At 38.1% G+C, this 25187-nt stretch overlaps 1 protein-coding gene across 1 annotated transcript; it reads right to left on the reverse strand.

Moving 5' to 3' along the window:
• Positions 1 to 1658: 1658 nt before the first annotated feature.
• Positions 1659 to 4273, reverse strand: LOC110922699 (WUSCHEL-related homeobox 9). Its single transcript, XM_022166932.2, has 4 exons — positions 4031 to 4273; positions 2879 to 3679; positions 2427 to 2668; positions 1659 to 1842 (listed from the first exon to the last, which is right to left on the reverse strand). Exons 1-4 carry the CDS (start codon positions 4149 to 4151, stop codon positions 1837 to 1839), a joined length of 1170 nt encoding a protein of 389 aa, XP_022022624.1. The 5' UTR covers positions 4152 to 4273; the 3' UTR covers positions 1659 to 1836.
• Between the last annotated feature and the right edge of the window lie 20914 nt (positions 4274 to 25187).

Here is a 25187-nt window from a genome sequence, read left to right on the forward strand (position 1 = left end):
TTTGATGGGCCGCCATAGAAATGGCTTAGGGTGTCGCACCTCGTGGCGTCCCATTTCATCTGCCCCAAGTTTGATTTATTGCATTTTGGCCCCTGAACTTTGATTCCTTCATTTAATCTATGCAATAACTTGTTTTTTTACATGTTTTTAAGTATGAAACGTGTATGCATGTATAATTCAAGTGTCGGGAATGTATGTATAAATAATTGCACGTATAATAAGTGTCTATTTACAAGTAATGATGTATTTAAACGATTGATTGAATGTATAATAAGTATGTATAAAATATAAATTCAATGATGATCGAAGTCCAAATTACAAATATAAATTCAATAGAAATACGAATACACTTTCTAAATAAGGAAAATACAAAAATGCGAAAAGTTACATCGTGCATCCGCTCTTTGTTTGAAAAAAGTATATTCGCGCACTAAATCGCCACTAATAGGCAAAAAAAAAAAAAAAAAAAAAACCGGCTCATATGAAAGCGGCGTCGAAATTGGTCTTCGGATTTTCCACAAAATAATCTTTAACCAAACGGTTGTCAGCAATAATCCGGTCTAGTTCAGATTCGGTTGTTTACAACACATTGGTTGTGATGATTCCGCTTCCTCCTCATTAAAAGCTTCAACCGTCTCTTGCGCCACCGTTATGAGCAAATTGTTAAGTGTACCCAAATAACTTGGAGAATCATTTGACTTCTCATAACTTGTAGACATTTTCTCAAATTGGATTAAGATGTTTTGAGTATGTTTGAGAGAGATGCGTTGAGTGTGAGAGTTGTGAATGTTTATATATAAATTTTAAAAAACTTATTTTTTTTAAAGTTAAAGCCATTTACCAACGGCTAGTAGCCATGGACACCACAAACAAACCTCGCCATTTCTTTCACATTCCATCAATAGCGCCCCTTGCATGGCTTCGAGGGTATGGGGGAGGGGGAGCTATTGTTTAAAATTTGTTGAGGTGAGATGGGGATAGCTCCCCATACTACACACTCTAAAACCCTAAAAATCAAAACCTTGTGTAACTTAATTTGCGAATTTAATTTATTATTGTATTTTGTTGTGTAATTTTAATTTTCAGAATTAATAATTTATTCAATTTAAACACATTAATTTAATGTTATTTTATGAAATAAATTAGAATTACTGATAGATTACATAGTGAATTCCCATTGCTACGTAATCTGTCAATAATAATTCTGTCGGTAATCTAATGAGATTAATCATGACTGTATCTACAACACATCACCGACCGATTTCCGACGTATACCACCTCAATGTCATGATACTCACTCATACAGTGAAAACTCATCATACATTCTAAAAGGCTAGACTAGAACAATGGTTACTCTTTATTGCTATAAAAGATTGGTCTTTGAACAGAAACATAAACCCTAAGAACAGGCAGAAATTAGGAGGAAAATGACATCATCCAGACCAGCTGTGATATATCTTCACACGTTATTGTCTATACCATACGTCCATACATGCGTCATATATATGTGATCGATGATATCACATATATATTTCAATTTCTCATGTGGGTTACCTCACGGCATACCATTACGTGTGAGCAAAAGATGCAATTACCATGTCCATTGAGAAAATTATTATTTATTAAACACCAAGGAAAAATCACAGGTTTGATCGCTAAATGCAGAAAATATATATATATATAACAAGGTCTTACATGTTCTAAGCAAAAGTTCTAGAAACTCATATCACACTCTACTTTAACTTATGAGAGATTAACAAAATAAAAAAGGGATATTATCCAAATATATAGAAGGATTAACATGTAGCTTGTCCGGTCCTGGTGCATCCTTTACCTCTAGAACTGCAAGATAATATAAAAAGACTAGTTAATACATTAAATTCAACAGTTTAACTTTCAATAATTGTGAAAATGATAAAATTTTTACACATACAAACGTAAGTAGTTAATTAAAATAAAAACGAGTGGGGTGATGGTCCTTTGGCAAAGGCAAAACCTTTAAACTCAAGTCACACAAACAACAAGGATTAAAAGAATTTGCCGTTCAAAAAAAACGGTTAAATAAAATAAAAGGCTCTAATCATTAGATTTATATAACTAATGAATAAAGATGGGAAAACTTTTAAACTTAGGTGTGAATTAGAAACTTCTAACATGTAGCTAATGTTACATATTTAAAGGAGCCACATATTTGTGAACTTTTTTTTCTTTATACTATTGTATACATTTTAAATGAGAAGGTTTAATTAGATGCATTTTGATTAAGACATGTCTCCCAACTGTTTTATGATTCTGAAAAGTGTGTATATTTCATTGAAATCACATTCTTTTTGTAGTGTTGCTACCGTTTATATTGTTGTAATTATTGATCTTGAAATTTATGCTAGCACTTATTAAATTAAAGATGTCGAAGGGATGGAATGTACCATATTATCGACGGTGCCAGCATGATCATATGTGGACGAGCGCACCAGGTTATAAAACGCACCGTGCTGGAGAGACTGTAGTGTGACCCCCCACTCGTCGGTCACCACAGTCTGCCCAGATGAATCTATGAGCACAACATTATCTCCAAAGGCCTCTTTGATATTAAAGGGTCCAACATCAACCTCATACGGGACATCATTAACAAACACTATTGATTTTCGCCTTCCAGCTTCCTCCACACCTGCATTTGTATGCAAAAGTTAAAAAAAAAAAATACAGAGACGCGTAACAAATACTCAGTAAAAAACCCAATGTTTGGGAGGATGGGATGATGACAAACCTTTCCTCTATCTCAGGAGACCGTAAAGGTTGCTACACTGAGAATCCCAACTAATATATCGTACGCAAAAGATTTAAAGAAGAAAAAGAACGAAGATGAAAAGGCGCGCACCTTGGTGATCATTGAGAGTTGATGGAACAATAGTTGTAGGAGCAGGAGGGACAATTAGAGTAGGAACAGCTAGAGGCGAAAGAGGCGTTGTTGTTGTTGTTGTATTGTGACTCAACATTTTTATACTATTCTCTTCTTCAACATCCTTGCCTCTAGAATTCTTAGATTGGATTCCATATTGATGATTCATCATCAAATCAGTTGGCAGCATCCCACATCTACTCACAACAGTATGGTCATCATTCATGTGGTGATTTACTTGATCAATCATAGTCCCAGGCTCGGGAAAGCAAAATCCTTGTGCAAAACTTGCCGCACTAGGTGCTACAGGCTTTTGTTGCACCACGGGAAATAAGAATGAATCTTGAAAGAACTCCCCGTGGTGCTGGTGGAGGGAATTCCCCCCACCTTCACCTACACAGGCTTGCGGTTGTTGGTTAACCGAAGCAGTAGGGGAGTTCAAAAAGAACTCAACTGACTTGGACGACGACTTTCCAGAGGAGGACGAAGAGGAGGTGGTTGCGGCCGCCATGATACCCCCATAGAGCGGCGAGGATTGGTGGTTTTGTGATTTTTGGAGTTGGCGGTTCTTGTATTTGCTCCTAGATTTCCGGTTCTGGAACCAGTAGAAGACGTTGGCGTCACCGACTTGTCCATACTCTTGTAATCGAGCTCGGATTCTTCTGATTTCATCCCTTGGAGGATTCACTAATCCGGAGTTGAAAATTGATTCCAGTATCCCGATTTGCTCGGGTCTCGGATTCCATCTTGGCTTTGGTTCAGGGTTTCTTTGATCACATCCTGCCATTGTTTTACACCTAATTAGTGTTCCTGATTATATGTTAAAAAAATTTAACAGTGTAACGTATGCAACATCACTAACTTATTTTCCGGATATGTGCATAACAAATTGGAAACAGTAACTTATATTTCATCAGCATTTCAAGACTATCAGGAATTAATTTCTAAACTTTCCCAAAAAGCAAACACACATTTTTACACCAAAAAAGGTAAAATTTTAAAAACATTGATAGAATGAACATCAAACATGTAGCATATAGCTGAAGAAATAGAGCAATGGATGATCACTACCTCATGGTTATTGATATAGTTGAGTCTTTAAATTTTCTATTTAAGTTATTAATAACTTACCAGAGGTGTAAGGAGATGATCTGTGGTTGGAACCATGTGACTGCCATTGTTGATCTTGAGGAGTGGTGTAAGTGGATTTGGATTTGAACATACTTGGCCAGTGCCTATTTGATGAAGCCATCTTAAATTGCTAGATATGAATGTGTGAGATGATTGATGATGAAATGAACTTCTTTTTTCACAGTTGAAGTCAGAGACAAAAAAGTTATCTCCTTCTATATACCCTCTTTGTGTTTTGGTTGTTTTTTTGGTTTACTTAAAAACAATGAAAAGTCTAGACAAATATAACTTCCCTTTTTATAGCCAAAGTCCATGGACTTGTCACCTACTCCTGCATTTAAGTTCAGTTACATATATATAATATAAAGCTTAAATTCTTTCTTTTTTTCTTTCTAAAAAGAACATTGAAAGGATTCAATGATTAAATCAATTTAATGGGTAATATACCAAGATTACAATTTCATAATTAGCTGAAAATTAACTTATATCTAGTAGTGTAAAAGAGGCAATCCACCCTTTTTATTGACTTTATTTATTATTAAAACTAGTTTTAACAAACATTTTTAAATTCAAACAACTTTTATACTTCATTAATTTTCTTTAAAAGTTGAGAATTTCATTATCTTTAACATTAGTAATATATATATATATATATATATATATATATATATAGAGAGAGAGAGAGAGAGAGTAGGAGTTGGGTAGAAAGTGGGTTTTTCCTAGAAAGTGTAGGAAGCAAAATCAGAATGCGACATGTGGCATTGAAGATTTTTAACTAGAAGGGCAATTGTGTACTTTCACATTCTATTTTTATTTTTGGAATTTATCTTCATTAACTAACTATCCATGTCTAGGGCTGTAAACGAACCGAACGAACACGAACAAGGCCTTGTTCATGTTCGTTCGTTAAGGATGTAATTTGTTCACGAACGGTTCATGAACACTTACCGAACGAGATTTGTTGTTCGTGTTCGTTCATTAAGGAAAGGAACGTGTTCACGAACGGTTCACGAACACAAACTGACACATATAAATTCGGCGAAGACGATTGTGGTTAGAGGTGGATAGTAAGAGGGAGCGGCGCTAGAGCTTGAAGCTTTAATTGTTGAACAAAGGCCGATAATATTTTTTGATATGAATAACGAGAAGGAAAGTGGAATGGTGGATATACAAGGTGGAGATAGGGTTTCCTATTTTATTTATTTGGCTAATGAGATAAATAAGAATTAAGGGATATAAAAAAGTTTGCATAAAATAAATAAATGCTAAAAAAACCTTTAATGAATAGCATAAACAAACAAACATGAACCAATGTTCACGAACACATTACCGAACGTTCACGAACGCTATTGAACGAACGAGACATTTGTTCGTGTTCGTTCATTTAACTAACCGGACGAAATTTTTTGTTCATGTTTGTTCATTAATTAAACGGACGAACGTAAACGAACTTCCCGCCGAACGGTTCACGAACTGTTCACTGAACGTTCAGTTCGTTTACAGCCCTATCCATGTCCATATTTTGTAACTGTTTTTCTCCATGATTTTCTGAATAATTTGTTTTCGAAATCTAAACCAATCGCATATTCCATTGTTCAGAAGATTACTGGAAATTATCAGCATGTTCTTGGTGCTGTGTTTTAACAGCATGTTCTTGGTGCCCTGCATGATAAACATTTTCATCAGATTGTGTTTTATTTTGATGTACCACCCCACATTTCATGGGATTCTCTCTCTCTCTCTCTCTCTTCTTTCTATCCTTCATGAAGAAACACATCAAGAAAACACATCGTATTAATCTGCTTGCTGTTAAAACACAGCGTCAAGAAATCCTCCAGCATTACCAGCATGGATGGTAAAACACAGCGTATGAATCTGCTTGTTGTTAAAACACAAATGTATGAATCTGAATGCTAAAACACAACTGTATGAATCTTCTTGCTGTTAAAACACAACTGTATGAATCTGCTTGCTGTTAAAACACAACTGTATAAATCTGAATGCTAAGACACAACTGTATGAATCTGCTTGCTGTTAAAACACAACTCTATGAATTTGCTTGCTGTTAAAACACAACTGTATGAATCTGCTTGCTGTTAAAATACAATTTGTGAATCTGAATGCTAAAACACAACTGTATGAATCTGCTTGCTGTTAAAACACAACTGTATGATTCTGAATGCTAAAACACAACTGTATGAATCTGTTTGCTGCTAAAACACAACTGTATTAATTTGCTTGCTGTTAAAACACATCGTCAAGAAAACGGAGATGATACGAACAGTATTTGAATGTTGATGATGAACTCGGAGATGGTGGAGATGGAGAAATATTTTAATTTGATCCGGTGCTCTCCATCCTTTCTAAAGTTATCTTCTTCCATGATTGTAGTTATTTTTGGTAGGGATTGGGGTTTCTAAGATGCGTTTGGAGAGAGAGGGGGAAAATCGCGTGAAATTAGGGACTGGGTTTGACTGACGGTTATCTAATTGATTTACACACGATATATTGACAAAATTGCCCCTAGTCTTTTAAAACAATGAATTAAATAAACTAAAAAATTACAAGATTGCCATTGACTTCATCTTAACCATTAAACACACCCATTGGATGACCCAGATCGCTTCCTAGACTTTCTAGAAAAAGTTGTAATGACTGTTTAAAAACAAGATTTTTTTTTTTAAAAGTTGTAATGATTATATGATAAACGACAGGGTAAGCAATTTACATGATGCTATTAATCCATTTACATGGCATGTTTATCCAATTTTACACGGTAAATAAATGCGTCTAAGACCTTTACACAATTTGTTGTGTGTAAATACATGTGATGGGTTTTGATTGTGCGTTACATGGTGCATTTACCCCCAATATATATCGTGTGGATATGTTTGCTTGTACATAAATTGACGTACATGCCCATTCCCATAAAACCACATACATGTAGTGGCGGATCCCGAAACATTTTTCATGGGTGTCGAAATTTTTTGGGGTCACTTGTCTTTTCATTCTAGTTGAGCGGTTTCATATGAAAAAAACCTATAAAACAAAATTAAATAAAAATAAGAAAAGTACGTCACTCATCAATAGATGAATGATCAAGAGAAAACCCTCTCTTAGTTTCTTGTTTTCTTGGGGGTGTGAGGGCGTCAAATTTTCATGGAGGCTTTTCATCATTTATATAACACTATAGAAGAATTCTTGTGTCGGCTTTTCATCATTTATATAACACTATAGAAGAATTCTTGTGTCATCTTAGTATGGCTTCTTACCATTTTTTAAATGATTTTTGTACCGACCCACATTTATATACACACACGAGTATAAGATAAATTTGGAGTCTATTAGCCATAATTTATCTAACAGCAAGCATGCAAACACACAAACTACTAATACATAAATAAAATATGTAGTTAGTAAAATCAAATCTGTAGCATCAACCCAATCATTTTTCTTTTACTTAAAATTGTCGTTAAAACATAACAAGGATGAAAAAAACAAAACGAGAGAGAGGTTATACTCCAAAGCATAGAGTTATGATAAGTTGATGAAAGGAGAGAATTTTATATAGGACATATTATAAGGCAAAAAGGTTGGTGTTGCAGGCAAGAATAAATAGGGGGCAATTGAAAGCCACGAAGAAGGCATGTAGAGGTTGGAGTGGGAAAGTGGTGGTGGTGGATGATTTATTGCAAGTTCGGGTTATTTCAGGCAAAGTTATAATATGGGATCTTCTTGGATTGACTCGAGGGCAATTTATTTCCCATTCCATCTTTCAATGAAGGATAAAAACTAATTCACATGGATTAAAAGCGGGGTAAAATTCTTTTGGAAGAAAATTTAAATTATTCCGGTGTCAATGAAAAAAGAAGATCATAATTTGATACCTTTTGTTTAGACTATATGGTATGGTATGAGTGCGGGGAGAGGAGAGGGGAGGGCAAGGCCCTTCACTCTGAGTGTAGCCCAACGTCACTCTGGTTGTTGCCCGGCGACCACTAGCGGATCGTGCCCGTTGAACGTGCCAGGGCCGAAAGACACGGCCACTAAAAAAAGCCCGGGCAAACCCGGGCCAAACATAGTATATATAAAAAATTTCGATTGAAATGCGGACAATTAACACTACGGCCGAAAAACTTGCCCGGGCCGTGGCTCTGACACAACCCTATTAAGAACCGCCTCTGCGGCGGCGACACTTGACATTAAACCCTAACGCGAGTTAGGTGACAACCATGGTGACACTCATGGTAACACTCTTGGTGTCACTTTTCACTTACAGTATTATATGCAGTCAGAGCTGTCTCTGAAAACTCTCAAAAAATTGGTGTCACTTTTCACTTAGAGTATTATATGCAGCCAGAGCTTTCCCTGAAAACTCTCAAAAAGAATTAAGGCCTCGGACGATAAAAAGAATTGGACCCAAAATTATGGTTAAGAGGAAATGAATTAAAAAAATAAACCTTAGTGGTGGAGCCAAGACTTGAACTTGGGAACTCTACATTATCTTGAGATGGTTTTTTCCACTACACCACCAACACTTTTTTTGCATAATAAACGGATGAAAATATAAAATATATAATTTAATAAATATATAAAAGCTTATAAAGACTTTTTGGGCCCTTTGAAAATTTGGGCCTTTGGCTTCGGCACGGGTTGGCCAGCCCAAGAGCCGGCCCTGGATGCAGCAGCCGCCACCACAGGAACAACAGTAGACTTCTCAGAGCTGGATTTTTGGATTACTTTTGTACTTTTTCCTTTTTTTGTTTTGATTATCTGGTCTTTAGTGATACTTATATTCGGGGGGAAAATTGTACAGGTAACTGTTGGGTGGTTGTATGTATTTGTACTTCTTATATTTATGTATATTATGGTTGTATTTGATATTTTTTGTGACAACTCAAATTTCCAAGATTTCTATTTCGCATTTATTGCACGTTCATTGTTCGTGTAGTTAATTATTTGCATAATTGATTGCTATGGAATGGTATATGTTTTGATGCAATAAATCGTATTGTGTGATTGTGCATGGTTGTTTGATTAATTGTGATAGACTTGTCAATTATGTGAACTTGGTGGTGAAACTGTGAAATGCTTGTAAGATGGTATGCTTGTGTAAAATATAATTATTCAGGGTGTATTGAGTAATTAGTGAAAATTTAATTATACTTAACCCTAATCCTTCACTAAACCACACACACAAAAATCAAGCACGTAGTTCACAATTCTCTGGCAATCATCACCAAATCATTGGCAAGATATCACAAGTTTGATTCCTCTCTTTCTCTAGGATCAACACAAGGTAATTGTTAATGATTGTTTGTTGATTATTTGATTGATATCAATTCTTGATTCTTGTAATTCTTGCAAACCCTAGTTCTTGATATGATGGTCCTGTATTTACTGAATTCAATCCTGATTATTGTGTTATAATGACGACTAGTCGGGAAATCGTTTGTTTGTATGAAGATGTTGATTGTTGGATTTGATTTCTGCCATGTATTGCACGAATTAGGGTTTTGGAATCGTATGAATACTGAAACGTAACCGATGGAATGATAGAACGTAATTGTTTCAATTGTGATTGCTTGTTTGTCTGAGTTTGTGAATGTGTTTAGTCCGACTTATGTGTAGATTATGTTTACCCGAGTTTTATCATAGAGTATGCAAGTCCGACCTTTATAGAATGATATAAGTCCGACCATTGTGAAGCTTTGAGGTCCGAGCTTCAACCCCCACACCCTGTCCGAGGTTAAACCTCTTTTAGGATGATGTCCGAGTTTAATTAAGAGCATACAGTCCGAGTTTAATGATGAATGCACAGTCCGAATTTTGGTTAACTCATGAATGGAGTCCGAGGTTTGTAGAGGACAACCCTTGTCCGACTTTAGAGGGGGGACCTCTTTGGTCCGAGTTTGTGCTCCCTTGATCTGTCCGACCTTTAATCCCACACTTGGTCCGAGTTTCATCATCTTGTGTAGTGTCCGAGTTTTAAAGGCCAAAGAGTGGTCCGACCTTGTGACCCCCTTGCCCACTTGGTCCGAGTTTCATCCATGAAACTCTTATCCGAGTTTGTGAGACATCATGTGCTATCCGAGTTTTGAACAGGGGAGACCCCCCCCCCACACTTGTCTGAGTTTTAAGAGGGGCATGACCTTGTGAATGTTCATATGAAGCTTTGAGTTGTATGATAAATGTTGTTGAATCTGTTAAGGCTTGAATGATGTATATGTGCTCAAATTCCATACGCATGATGTGTTGTTCGAACTTTAAATATATGCTCTCATAATTCGTTGTTGTTAATGGTTGAAAAGACTGAGTTATGTTGATACCAAGTTCAGAACTTCGTGTGAAGAACAACCTGCTATTGCATGCTACTGTTTACTACTGTATACGACTATGTGATACTGTCTGATTATGATGATACGTGTTACTGAATGATACTGCATGTTACTGTGCGATACGTTACAGTATGTTACTGTTTGATCACCAAAGAGTTGTGAACGTAATTGAACGTAAAATACTTACATCAAATCATGTGCAATACTTCCTAGGTCGTGTGTAACGGACTTAGACGATTAACAAACCCTAGAAGCAATAACATACCGAGCAAACCAAGGTGAGTTCACACAACCAAGGCATGGGGTTCCCAGGGTGGGAATGGGATTGGATTACTTTATTGTACATACTCAGTTGATGGAACCTAACGATAGAACTACGACTAGACTAGTAACACTTATTGAACTGATCTTCGCACACCTGCCAAGGGTTGGCCGCGATATTATGACTGACTTCGCACACCTGCCTTTGGAAGGCCGCGAACTGAAATTTACTAATATCTTCGCATACCTGCCTGGGAGGCCGCGATACAGATAAACCTAGTCTAGAACACTTGGGAGGAACATCCCCTAATATCTTCGCATACCTGCCTGGGAGGCCGCGATGGAAACTAATACGATACATGACATAACGAACGAACATACTACTACTCACACTATACTATTACTGAACTGTTAACTGTGAACTCGCTCAACTAGTTGTTGACTCTCTGCTGCATGCCTTGCAGGACATTAGGTACATATGGAGCTTGCACAGGGAGGAGCAGGTCGTTGTGGAGCTTGGATCGTGGATGTTATGTTACACTTACATCACTTGAACTATTTACATACATTGGATTTCTCATTATTACGCTTCCGCTACTTAAACTATGTTTTGTTGGAACATCAATCGTATTGAATGATTGGTTTACATTTATTATACTTGACATTAATTACATGTTCGATATGATTGGTGGCTTGATCCTGGTTAGTCACGCTCCCAAGCGGTGATACTCCGCGTGTGGATCTTGGGGGTGTGACAGATTGGTATCAGAGCCATTGGTTATAGAGAACTTGGTTTTAATATGGGAAAAAAAACGTTTTTATTAAAACCAGACTATAACCAGAACAGTGCTCTCAACGATCCACAACGACGCTTCGCTCCACGTGCAAGACTCGACATACTAGGTAATAAGGTTTATGATTATTGCCTACATGCTAGAATTGCATAGAACTTTGCTCGTAGTATGCTTACATTACTTTGCTCACTACTTGTTACTGCTTGAGAACACCTATATGCCTACACTTTTCTGTCATCGCACTACTCGCGAACCATTCATACTTACGCTACCTTTACTGTTCGATCATGTCTGGACGCGTTAACATGACTCAAGCCTAGTTGACGGCTCTCATTAACGAACAAGTTGCTGCGGCACTTGTAGTCGCACAAGCAGGAGGTATAACCTGCAATTCCAAACCTATCCTAGGATGTTAGATCCTACTCTCGTGACCCAACTCTCGCGCTTAACCTTGACCTATCTTCCTCGCGCAACGGGTCAGAACGCACAGCAACCTGTCTGCACATTCAAGAACTTCATGGACTGTCGTCCAAGCACATTCAGTGGCACAGAAGGAGCAGTGGGACTACTCCACTGGTTTGGGAAGCTCGAGTCAGTATTCGAGATGTGCGAATGCCCTGAGGCTCGTAGGGTCAAGTACGCCACTGGTACTTTGGAAGGAATCGCGCTAACCTGGTGGAACGCGCAAGTACAGATACTAGGGTTGGCAGCTGCTAACGCCACCCCCTTGGAACGAATTCAAAGAACGCATTAAAAGAGGATACTGCACGCGTGATGACATCCACAAGTTGGAAGTGGAGCTTTGCCATTTGAAAATGACGGGGTCAGGAAATTGATGCTTATACGAAACGGCCGAACGAACTGGCTATCTTGTGTCCAACCATGGTGGACCTTCCAAGCAAGCGTATCGAATTGTACCTCAAGGGTTTAGCCTCAGAGATTCAGAGCCATGCTACATCGGCTAACCTCGACAATATCCAAGACATTCAGTGTCTTGCTCATCGCCTCACGGATCGGGCAGTGGAACAGAACGAGCTGCCTGGACGTATCAGCGCTACTACTACCGCTACCACTTCTGCTACTCCCGCTACTCCTAGTGACAACAAGCGGAAATGGGATGGGGATTCCAGCAAGGGTTCCGCTACCATTCAGACTCAAGCACAGCAGCAGCGCAAGAATAGTGATCACCAGAGCCCGGGTCAGCCAACTTCTGGAGGTCAGGGGTAGGGTGGATATCGGGGATTTCACCCTCTGGGTAACAAATGCAACAGACACCACAGTGGTTAGTGCAACGAGGGACGTTGCCAGAGGTGTCTCAAAATGGGCCATGAAGCTAAGGATTCAGGAGCCCACGGCCTGCAAATTAGAATAGCCAGCAGTAACAAGCAGAAATCCTATGCAAAGAGAAGATTGTTCGTATTCCTCATTCTAGTCGAGATTCCCTCGAAGTTCAAGGCGACAAGAGTGGTGCTGTGGTTGGCATCATTACTTTCTTAAAGGCGCAGAAATGTTTACGAAAGGGGCACACTGCAATTCTGGCACTTGTCACTGACGCATCAGCGAAGGAGAAGAAGCTGGAGGATATTCCAGTTGTACGCGACTTCCCTCAGGTGTTCCCTGAAGATTTACCCGGTTTACCGCCTCATCGCCAAGTCGAATTCCAGATTGAGTTAGCTCTTGGAGCAGCACCAATAGCCCGCGCACCGTATCGTTTGGCTCCAACTGAACTGGAAGAACTGCCTAAGCAACTACAAGAGCTCTTGGATAAGGGCTTCATTCGTCCAAGCTCTTCGCCTTGGGGAGCTCCAGTATTATTCGCGAAAAAGAAGGATGGCACTTTCAGGATGTGCATAGATTACCGTGAATTGAGCAAGGTCACAGTGAAGAACCGCTATCCTCTTCCTCGTATTGACGATTTATTCTACCAGTTGCAAGGGTCGAGTTACTACTCCAAGGTTGATCTAAGGTCTGGGTATCATCAGCTGAGAGTCCGTGATGAGGGCGTCTCCAAGACAGCATTCAGAACTCGCTGCGGTTACTACAAGTTTCTAGTCATGCCTTTCGGGCTTACGAACGCGCCTGCAGTTTTCATGGATCTTATGAACAGGGTGTGCAAACCCTATCTTGACAAGTTCGTCATTGTTTTCATCGACGACATCCTGGTCTACTCCAAGAGTCAGGAGGAACACGAGCAGCACCTGCGTCTTATCTTGGAACTTCTTCGAAAGGAGCAACTGTACGCAAGGTTTTCAAAATGTGACTTCTGGCTTCGTGAAGTCCACTTCTTAGGCCATGTGGTGAACATGGATGGGATCCATGTCGATCCATCCAAGGTAGATTCGATCAGGAACTGGCCTGCACCGCGTACACCGACGGAAATACGCCAATTCTTGGGTTTGGCGGGGTATTACCGACGATTCATTAAAGACTTTTCGAGGATCGCGCAGCCGCTTACTATGCTGACACAGAAAGGTGTCACCTACCGTTGGGGAGATTCCCAAGATACCGCTTTTCAATACCTAAAGGATAGGCTTTGCAGTGCACCAAGTCTCTCATTGCCGGAGGGCACAGAGGACTTCGTGGTTTATTGTGACGCATCGATACAGGGTCTTGGTTGCGTATTGATGCAACGGGATAAGGTTATTGCTTATGCTTCGCGGCAACTCAAGATTCATGAAATGAATTACACGACGCACGATTTAGAGCTGGGAGCTGTTGTTTTCGCGCTTAAGATATGGCGACACTACCTGTACGGTACCAGGTGCACGATTTACACCGATCACAGGAGTCTCGAGCATATTCTTAAGCAAAAGGATTTGAACATGCGTCAGCGGAGATGGGTTGAACTACTGAACGGCTACGAATGCGCCATCAAGTATCATCCAGGCAAGGCCAATGTTGTGGCCGACGCCCTCAGTCGAAAGGACACCCTACCTAAGCGCGTGCGAGCGCTACAGCTTACTATTCAGTCCAGTCTTCCTGCACAGATACGAGCTGCTGAGATAGAAGCATTGAGACCCGAAAACGTCATGGCTGAAGCCTTACGCAGTTCAAGGCAACGAATGGAACAAAAGGAAGACGGCGCCTACTATGTAACGGGGCGTATTTGGGTCCCACTTTATGGCGGTTTACGAGAGCTTGTGATGGATGAAGCACACAAGTTTCGCTACTCGGTACATCCAGGGTCGGACAAAATGTACCACGACATCAGAACTACTTATTGGTGGCCTAGCATGAAGGCCCACATCGCCACCTATGTTGGCAAGTGCTTGACCTGTGCCAGAGTCAAGGTTGAATATCAGAAACCCACAGGCCTACTACAACAACCCAGGATACCACAGTGGAAATGGGAAGAAATTTCCATGGATTTCGTTACAGGCTTACCTAGATCTCAGCGTGGGAACGATACGATATGGGTGATCGTGGATCGACTCACCAAGTCTGCACACTTCCTAGCTATAAAGGAAACGGATAAGTTCGCCACTCTCGCAGACATCTACCTCAAAGAAGTTGTTTCGAGGCACGGGGTGCCCACCTCTATCATTTCGGATCGGGATGCACGATTCACGTCAGAGCTATGGCAAGCGATGCATAAATCTTTCGGCTCACGGTTAGACATGAGCACAGCGTATCACCCTCAGACGGATGGGCAGTCTGAGCACACGATCCAAACTCTTGAAGACATGCTTCGGGCATGTGTTATCAATTTCGGCAACGGCTGGGAAAAGCATCTCCCGTTAGTGGAGTTTTCGTATAATAACAGTTATCACACTAGCATTCAAGCCGCTCCATTCGAGGCATTGTACGGACGTAAATGCCGGTCACCTCTCTGTTGGGCAGAGGTGGGGGATAGTCAGATTACGGGTCCAGAGATTGTAGTGGACGCCACAGAAAAGATTGCACAGATACGACAACGCATGGCGGCAGCACGCGACCGTCAGAAAGCCTACGCGGATAAGCGTAAGAGGCCATTGGAATTTCAGGTCGGGGACCGGGTTTTACTTAAAGTCTCACCCTGGAAGGGTGTGGTTCGATTTGGTAAACGAGGCAAACTCAATCCACGGTATGTTGGACCATTCGAAATCACTGAAAGAATAGGCCCAGTAGCCTATAGACTGAACCTACCAGCTGAACTCGGTGCAGTTCACAATGTATTTCACGTGTCGAATCTGAAGAAATGCCTATCAGATGAGACCCTCATAGTTCCTTTTAAGGAACTCACTATCGACGAGCGGTTGCAGTTCGTCGAGGAGCCAGTTGAAATCACGGACCGGGATGTTAAGGTCCTCAAACACAAGAGAATCCCTCTTGTTCGAGTTCGTTGGAACTCCCGACGTGGCCCAGAGTACACCTGGGAACGCGAAGACCAGATGACAGAAAAGTACCCCCAGTTATTCGAAACCAATGCAACCACTACTGAGGCTGAAGCTACTACTACTGAATTTCGGGACGAAATTCCAAATCAACGGGGGGATGATGTGACACCCCAGGAAAACCAGTGAACGATATAACTTACCTAGCTTCCTCAGTGAGTGTGTACCAAATTTCGGGACGAAATTTCTTTTAAGTTGGGGATAATGTGACAACTCGAATTTCCAAGATTTCTATTTCGCATTTATTGCACGTTCATTGTTCGTGTAGTTAATTATTTGCACAATTGATTGCTATGGAATGGTATATGTTTTGATGCAATAAATCGTATTGTGTGATTGTGCATGGTTGTTTGATTAATTGTGATAGACTTGTCAATTATGTGAACTTGGTGGTGAAACTGTGAAATGCTTGTAAGATGGTATGCTTGTGTAAAATATAATTATTCAGGGTGTATTGAGTAATTAGTGAAAATTTAATTATACTTAACCCTAATCCTTCACTAAACCACACACACAAAAATCAAGCACGTAGTTCACAATTCTCTGGCAATCATCACCAAATCATTGGCAAGATATCACAAGTTTGATTCCTCTCTTTCTCTAGGATCAACACAAGGTAATTGTTAATGATTGTTTGTTGATTATTTGATTGATATCAATTCTTGATTCTTGTAATTCTTGCAAACCCTAGTTCTTGATATGATGGTCCTGTATTTACTGAATTCAATCCTGATTATTGTGTTATAATGATGACTAGTCGGGAAATCGTTTGTTTGTATGAAGATGTTGATTGTTGGATTTGATTTCTGCCATGTATTGCACGAATTAGGGTTTTGGAATCGTATGAATACTGAAACGTAACCGATGGAATGATAGAACGTAATTGTTTCAATTGTGATTGCTTGTTTGTCTGAGTTTGTGAATGTGTTTAGTCCGACTTATGTGTAGATTATGTTTACCCGAGTTTTATCATAGAGTATGCAAGTCCGACCTTTATAGAATGATATAAGTCCGACCATTGTGAAGCTTTGAGGTCCGAGCTTCAACCCCCACACCCTGTCCGAGGTTAAACCTCTTTTAGGATGATGTCCGAGTTTAATTAAGAGCATACAGTCCGAGTTTAATGATGAATGCACAGTCCGAATTTTGGTTAACTCATGAATGGAGTCCGAGGTTTGTAGAGGACAACCCTTGTCCGACTTTTAGAGGGGGGACCTCTTTGGTCCGAGTTTAACTCCCCACACCTTAGTCCGAGCTTTCACATATGGAGCATGTGGTCCGAATTTGTGCTCCCTTGATCTGTCCGACCTTTAATCCCACACTTGGTCCGAGTTTCATCATCTTGTGTAGTGTCCGAGTTTTAAAGGCCAAAGAGTGGTCCGACCTTGTGACCCCCTTGCCCACTTGGTCCGAGTTTCATCCATGAAACTCTTATCCGAGTTTGTGACACATCATGTGCTATCCGAGTTTTGAACAGGGGAAACCCCCCCCCCCCCACACTTGTCTGAGTTTTAAGAGGGGCATGACCTTGTGAATGTTCATATGAAGCTTTGAGTTGTATGATAAATGTTGTTGAATCTGTTAAGGCTTGAATGATGTATATGTGCTCAAATTCCATACGCATGATGTGTTGTTCGAACTTTAAATATATGCTCTCATAATTCGTTGTTGTTAATGGTTGAAAAGACTGAGTTATGTTGATACCAAGTTCAGAACTTCGTGTGAAGAACAACCTGCTATTGCATGCTACTGTTTACTACTGTATACGACTATGTGATACTGTCTGATTATGATGATACGTGTTACTGAATGATACTGCATGTTACTGTGCGATACGTTACAGTATGTTACTGTTTGATCACCAAAGAGTTGTGAACGTAATTGAACGTAAAATACTTACATCGAATCATGTGCAATACTTCCTAGGTCGTGTGTAACGGACTTAGACGATTAACAAACCCTAGAAGCAATAACATACCGAGCAAACCAAGGTGAGTTCACACAGCCAAGGCATGGGGTTCCCAGGGTGGGAATGGGATTGGATTACTTTATTGTACATACTCAGTTGATGGAACCTAACGATAGAACTACGACTAGACTAGTAACAATTATTGAACTGATCTTCGCACACCTGCCAAGGGTTGGCCGCGATATTATGACTGACTTCGCACACCTGCCTTTGGAAGGCCGCGAACTGAAATTTACTAATATCTTCGCATACCTGCCTGGGAGGCCGCGATACAGATAAACCTAGTCTAGAACACTTGGGAGGAACATCCCCTAATATCTTCGCATACCTGCCTGGGAGGGCGCGATGGAAACTAATACGATACATGACATAACGAATGAACATACTACTACTCACACTATACTATTACTGAACTGTTAACTGTGAACTCGCTCAACTAGTTTTTGACTCTCTGCTGCATGCCTTGCAGGACATTAGGTACATATGGAGCTTGCACAGGGAGGAGCAGGTCGTTGTGGAGCTTGGATCGTGGATGTTATGTTACACTTACATTACTTGAACTATTTACATACATTGGATTTCTCATTATTACGCTTCCGCTACTTAAACTATGTTTTGTTGGAATATCAATCGTATTGAATGATTGGTTTACATTTATTATACTTGACATTAATTACATGTTCGATATGATTGGTGGCTTGATCCTGGTTAGTCACGCTCCCAAGCGGTGATACTCCGCGTGTGGATCTTGGGGGTGTGACATTTTTGTCTTTTTAGCTGTACTTCATGAGCACGTCGGACTCTAGATACAGAATTTTCACGCGTGTTGGATTGATTGAGCTGAACGGTTTGGATACTTACACGAGCAGTATAGCGGGCATATCAGGGGAGTTTCAGTTTCTTCTTCCCTTTTAGTGTATTTTTTTTTGTGTATTCCCCTTCGTTCACGTTGAGGACAACGTGTCTTTCAAGTGTGGGGATGAGGGAATTTATAAAATTCATAAAAAAAATTAAAAAAAAATTGTGAAATTGAAAATTTTGAAAAAAATAGCTGGTTTTGTGAGTCCCGATCCGTTGGCAAATAGAAAACAAAAAACCTTTTCAAGGCGTCGGTTAAAAATGGGCCGGTTATCGGGTTTACAAGTCAATGGCACATGTTTCTTTAAGTTGCGGGATAATAGGCTTGACTAATCGGTTTTTAGGAAGTAAAATTTTGGGATACCTAGGATAGTGGATCGAGCTAGAGATTCATTGTGCAGTGTTAGCATCGGTAACCCATTTTCCACATGATAGTGAGTTTTTGAGCCTTTGAATGTTTCACACACACACACACACACATATATATATATACACAATGTTTTGTTTCATGTGTGTCTACCGACTTGTTGTATTACTTTAGAACTTATGTGTTTTGATACAGTTTGAGACCTTAGGCTATGACTCAACACAGATATGATAGAGGCATTAGGATTACCCATGTTTGTTAGCCTTTTCGTTTATTCATAGTGTTTGACCCGTTTCACCATTACCCTTAGACACCACTTTGACCCTAAAACCTCTCGTTGGTTACCCATTTTTGTTTTTGATAGTCAGATCGCATGATAGTAACAGTATCCGTGTGTATTTGTATGAATTAAAAAAAGAGACAACGAAAAGAAAATAGAATAAAAGTAGTGGGTCGAAATGACCAAAGCGCTTTGTTTATGTTTAGCGCATATCCAGTTTATCGTTTAGTTTTTATTTCAGCCATTTTACCCAATAAATAAACCTACCTTTAGCCCTTACCTACTCATTAAAGCTCTCTTGATCTGTGTTTGAATTCTAAGCAATTAGGTGTGGATCTGATTGACGTACAAGCTTATGATAGTCATGCCTCGTAGTTTAGTTTTGAGAGTTCGCTCGCTATTCATATATATATATATATATATATATTTAGCCGAGAGATAAGGGAAATTGTGAGGGGTGATAACATCACTCGTTATTCATATATATATATATATATATCTATACTATATTATAATGCATGAGTGAGGGACATTTTAATATAACCAAAAAATAAGAACTTTTCCTCCTCTTTATTTATAAAAAGACCTCTAAAATGAGGGTAGTTTGGTCTTTCAAACATTATTTATTTTTTAGCCCCTAAAATTATTACACTTAAATCCCTAAGGTTTTAACAAAATTATAGATAATTAGTTACAATTCTCTCATCCATAACTAACTTATCATTTTTTTTACGTATTCTTGACATATCTTATAAACTATACTGTTTAAAAAAAATCCAAAGATAGCATGACGACCTACACATTTTTGTCGACGTTTCGGTAGTTGTCTTGTTCAATGTCGACGCACAAATTAAAAGGTACAAGTCTATTATGCGTTAATGTACAAGTAATTAATACTTGTGATCTAATGTGCCTAATCTACAAAGATGGCTCCATCTATGCAAACAAAAACAAAAGGAATTAAAAGTACCGTAATATAAAATGAAGATATTTTCTGTCACATTTTATTTTGTTAAAACTGCCTAATATCTATACTTAAATATATCTTATAAAAACTTAAAACTAACCACAACAAATTTCCTAAATAAAGGGGTGGAAAATCTAAAATTAAACCCTAATGCACTTCTATAGTTACTACTATAAATATAGCAGGACACTCCTATATCTATTGCTAAACAAAGTTAAAAAAATGGATCCAGATCTGAATTCAATTGTTGCGAAAGGTTAGTTTTGTTATATCGCAGCAGTGAATATTTTTTTCTTTTATTTACTTTTATGTGAATGTTAACTTATTTGATTTTTCAGATTTAGTTGTATAATGAACGTGCCAATTTAAACAACACATTTGTCGAACAAGCTTCTAAGGCATTGATTTTGCTGGTTTTTAAGTATTATTTTTGCGTATATCTTTCATATTAACATGTTCATTATGTTATTATATGTGTGTTTTATTGCAGGATAATGGTGATAAAAGTATTGATATTATTTCTTATGGTGCAATGTTTAGTCCATACAAGTTTAATCTTCAATGTGAATTTAGTGAAGATGTAATTTTAAGGTTTATTTAATCTTTTTTTAACTTTTGTATTTAACTTTTGTCATTCATAGGGATCAGAAGTTTGAGACTAAAAGGAAGAGATCCAAGAGACTCTCTTAATGGAAATGGAGTGAGATTATTAATTTAGACGATTCTGAGGACAATGACAAAGAAGATGAATTAGAAGATACTGCTGATTCAAGCACAAACCAGAAAACCCGATTAAAAATACGTCGAATGTCAATTCAGAAGCGGAACAGATTCCATGCAGTCTAATATGAAATCTATCAAGTGTTTTTATATTATTTTTTTCATTTTCAGTTGTCATGTTTGACCTAGACGTATGAATAAAGTTTATTTTATATTTGAACGTTATCTTTGGTGTTAATATAATGCAATTATTAACCACACTAATAAAGTTCAAAATAATGTTAATATCCTAAATTTACAAGCCAACTGAACTTATATAAGTTAATATCCTAAAGTTGCAATAAATAGATATTGCAGTTAGATATAGTCAAGCGAAAATTATAAAATATTGTAGTTATTCTTGGATATTAATCTAATAATTTGCATTTCTTAATTAAAAAGTAATAAAGTAATAAACTTTAAAGCTAAACTAAAAAACTGAACTTACTATGATATAAAGTTAATAAAAAATTAATTATTTTATAAACATTTTTATAACAAGTAATATAAATAAAATACTCCAGAAATTTACAATTTTTACTAGATAAATTCTAAACTGGGTTGCAAATTTTTAGGAATTATAAGTTCAACTATATTGTTATTGATAATATTAGTCAGTTCTAAAAGAATTATTTACCAAACTTGACTAGATACATAGTAGTAGATTGTGTTGTATATTTTTAGGGATTATTAGTTAAAAGTAGACTCATATAGATAAGATTAGTTAGGAACTAAAAATTTGAACCTAATATGATATAAAGTTAATAAAGATATAAACCCTTATCATCCTATTTTTTTCATCAAAACAATTATTGAAATTTTATAAAAATATAATTTTTTTATATTTGTAAAAAACCGAAATTTAACAATTTAAGTTAAAGCTCTAAAACGTACTTACGAGTCAAATACTATTTTTTATTTTTATAAAAACGAAATATTTTAAACTTAAAGTTTATTGGATGGGTACTATTTGGATATTTAGAAAAAGTTATGAACTTTAAAGAATAAAATTATACTTTATAATTTAACCAATAAAATAAACAACTTTACAATTATAACAACTTATCTTTTATTTTTTTGTCTTTTGATTATTAACTTTTATAAAAAAAAACATTAATTTTTGTCTTTTGATTATTAATTTTTATAAAAAAAAACAAAACTTTTACATATGTGTAAACTTATGACGTATATCCACCACAATAATGTTATCATAAATATTATACGAATAAAAAAACTACCAGAAACGAGTGTTACAATGCAAAGTGTCGCCCCCGTCGCATCGCGCGGGCACCCTGCTAGTATATATATATATTATAACGTCTTGATTTGGTCAACCTTTTGAACATTGTAAGTCTTGCGAAACTGTTGTGTCTAATGATTCTGTAGCCTGCTCTTGACTTTGTTGGAAATTTGCGTTTTTGTTAAGTATTTAAGTTGGACATGGTGCCTAGAATTTTGCTTCGGGACAAGCAAAAGGTTAAGTGTGAGGATGTTTGATATGCTTAGATTTATACATATTTTACGTATCAATTTCCCTATATTTTTAGTTGTTCGTACTTGATTTTTTCGGGTTTTCGATACTGATTTGGTTAATATGTGCATTTGCAGGAATTGGTGAAAAACCAATCGAGTGTGCAACAAAACGAAGGAAAACGGATAAGGCAGAGAGATCATGAAAGAAAGTGTTGAGAAAAGCGATTTAAAACATGCAAAACTGTTATTCAGGAAGCCTTACGGACTGTAAGATGTTGTGGATACGGTCTGCAAGGCTTATCATAGGAGAAATTGTTGTTGAAGACCCATACGGACCGTAAGGGGTGTTGGATACGCTCTGTAAGGGACCCTGGCTCCGGATTTTTAATTGAAACAACCTTACGGACCGTAAGGATAATGGATACGGTCCGTAAGGGGTGTGGGTTGTGAAAAAAATAATAATTTCAACGCATTCGTCTAGGTTAGCCACCTCTTGCAACTCAGAAGACATAAGGCGATCATAGGACGATTTTGGAGCATTCTGAAGTTGGTTGAAGGTCTAGGAAGCATTCGGTTCGTGTTTGGAGCCTAATGAGTTCGTAAAACTTTGTTTTTTTTTTGTATTCTTTGCGGTTTGAATCATGATTTCCATTGTTTTCAGATCTGATTTGGTTGTGTTTATGACTATTATGAGATTTGCCTAAACTATTACAATAGTCATGTTAATCTTCTCTGTGTCATTACAATCGCCTCTCCCCTTTATGGACTTATCATCCTCGATAAGGTTTTCCTCACCATTCTAATTGGATGTGTCTAAGGTGTTCTTATGGACACCCTCAGGTAGGGTTGTTCATGAGCCGAGCTAAACTGAGGGACCTTTGCTCGTGCTTAGATCGTTTATTAACCGAGCCGACCCGATCATCTCGTTTACAATCGAGCTGGAAATTGAACGAGCATTAATTATTCGAGCGAGTGGCGAACGAGTTGGACAACTCTAGTGAGCGATTTAGTTTAGATTTTCACAAAGAGATAGTGACAATGATAAGTTTCAAACTTTTATACCTTAAAAGCAGCCACATTACACAGGATTATAATTTTCATGAATGACAACGTTGTGGCCAATGAGGCGATGAGTAAACTATATGAACGATGTGAGAGAAGGAGACGATTGAATTAGGATGAGAGTGGGAGACAATGAGACGATGAGCATATTGTCCGGGTAAAAGACTATCGCTTAGGGGTTGAGAGTTTTACTGTTAGATTTAGTGTTAGTTTTTTAAAGGGTTAGTATGTATAAATATAATTCTATATTTGTATATAGTGAACCAAAATTCAATAGATTGGTATATATAGAACTAAAAAATAATTTATTTGTGTGTATACATATATATGTGTGTGTGTATATATATATATATAGGATGAGGATCCGTTAGGACCACCCTTTATTGCGAGAACCGCGAGAACCAGTGTGAACACATGGCAAAATTGTAATTAAGTGACATAGAATAAAAAAAACACGTGCTCCTTTTATTTCCAGTTATTTACAGCCCATGTTCACTATCGTCTTTTACAAACTAGGGTTTCATTGGAGATCTTGCATAATCGACGACGACGATCTACGACGGCGACTGATCTCTCCAATTTCACAGCGGCGACATCCACATTTTACGGCGGATTCACTGGGGATACTGATTACGCTACATATGGCTTCGTCTGACTCATCTTGTGTTGGAGTTGGCACGGTGTTTATGGCGACATATGGCGTCTCCTGATTCATCACCTGTAGATCCTCGTATATCTGATGATCCTCTTATACATTGTCTGAATATCATCCTCATACAACATCTGATGCCGACTTTGGTGGTCCATTTGCTGTCAATCCCTTTGATAGTCACAGAATTATGTCTAAAACTGTTGTAAGTCAACATACCCTTCATGGCTTTGAAATTCAGACTCTTGAATATATGTTTACATCAGACAATGTTGTCTTATAATCAATGTATCTGACCGTTCATTATCTTTTGACACTAATTCGACTGGTACAACACCTACAAATACAGAACATCAAGAGTTGCAATTCATTCGATTTGTGACTAAAGGTATTATGTTGATTGTAAATGATGCATATACTTTGTAAATGATATTATATTAAACGATATGCACATGTGCATTATACTTACTGTAAATGATGTTGTATTAAATTATATGCACATGTGCATTATGTTGATTGTAAATGATATTGTATTAAATTATATGCACTGTGCATTATGTTGAAAATTAGACTATGCCGTTGATGTATAGTTTCTGAACAAGGGCCTTATGGATGACTATCCAATTATGTACAGGATGCCAGCAAACAAATGGGCTTGGGTGGCGGACAACTACAAAAAAATAGGGGAGGTGACTGTGTGGGATTGGTAATGGAATAACAATCCGACAACCGGGGAGGCATGGGTGGAGTTTATGTAGCTTTTGGCGCTGCTGAGAGACACCAGAATGAAGACGGGTCAATATGGGTGGGGTTGGCACTCGGAAAAATAAGTCGACTTTCAATGTTAAAACCGTTAGAGAGGATTTGTGTGTGTCCATAAGCGACTTACTCAGTTGATACAGCTATTGCATCTTCTTCCATTTTTTGTTTCTGCAACTGTCATATGGCTTCTGTTTGAGAGGGTAAGCTACCATCTTCTCCCATTTTTTGTTCTACTTTCTAATACT

The sequence above is a fragment of the Helianthus annuus genome, chromosome 17 (genome assembly GCF_002127325.2).
Source record: "Helianthus annuus cultivar XRQ/B chromosome 17, HanXRQr2.0-SUNRISE, whole genome shotgun sequence".
NCBI lineage: Eukaryota > Viridiplantae > Streptophyta > Magnoliopsida > Asterales > Asteraceae > Helianthus > Helianthus annuus.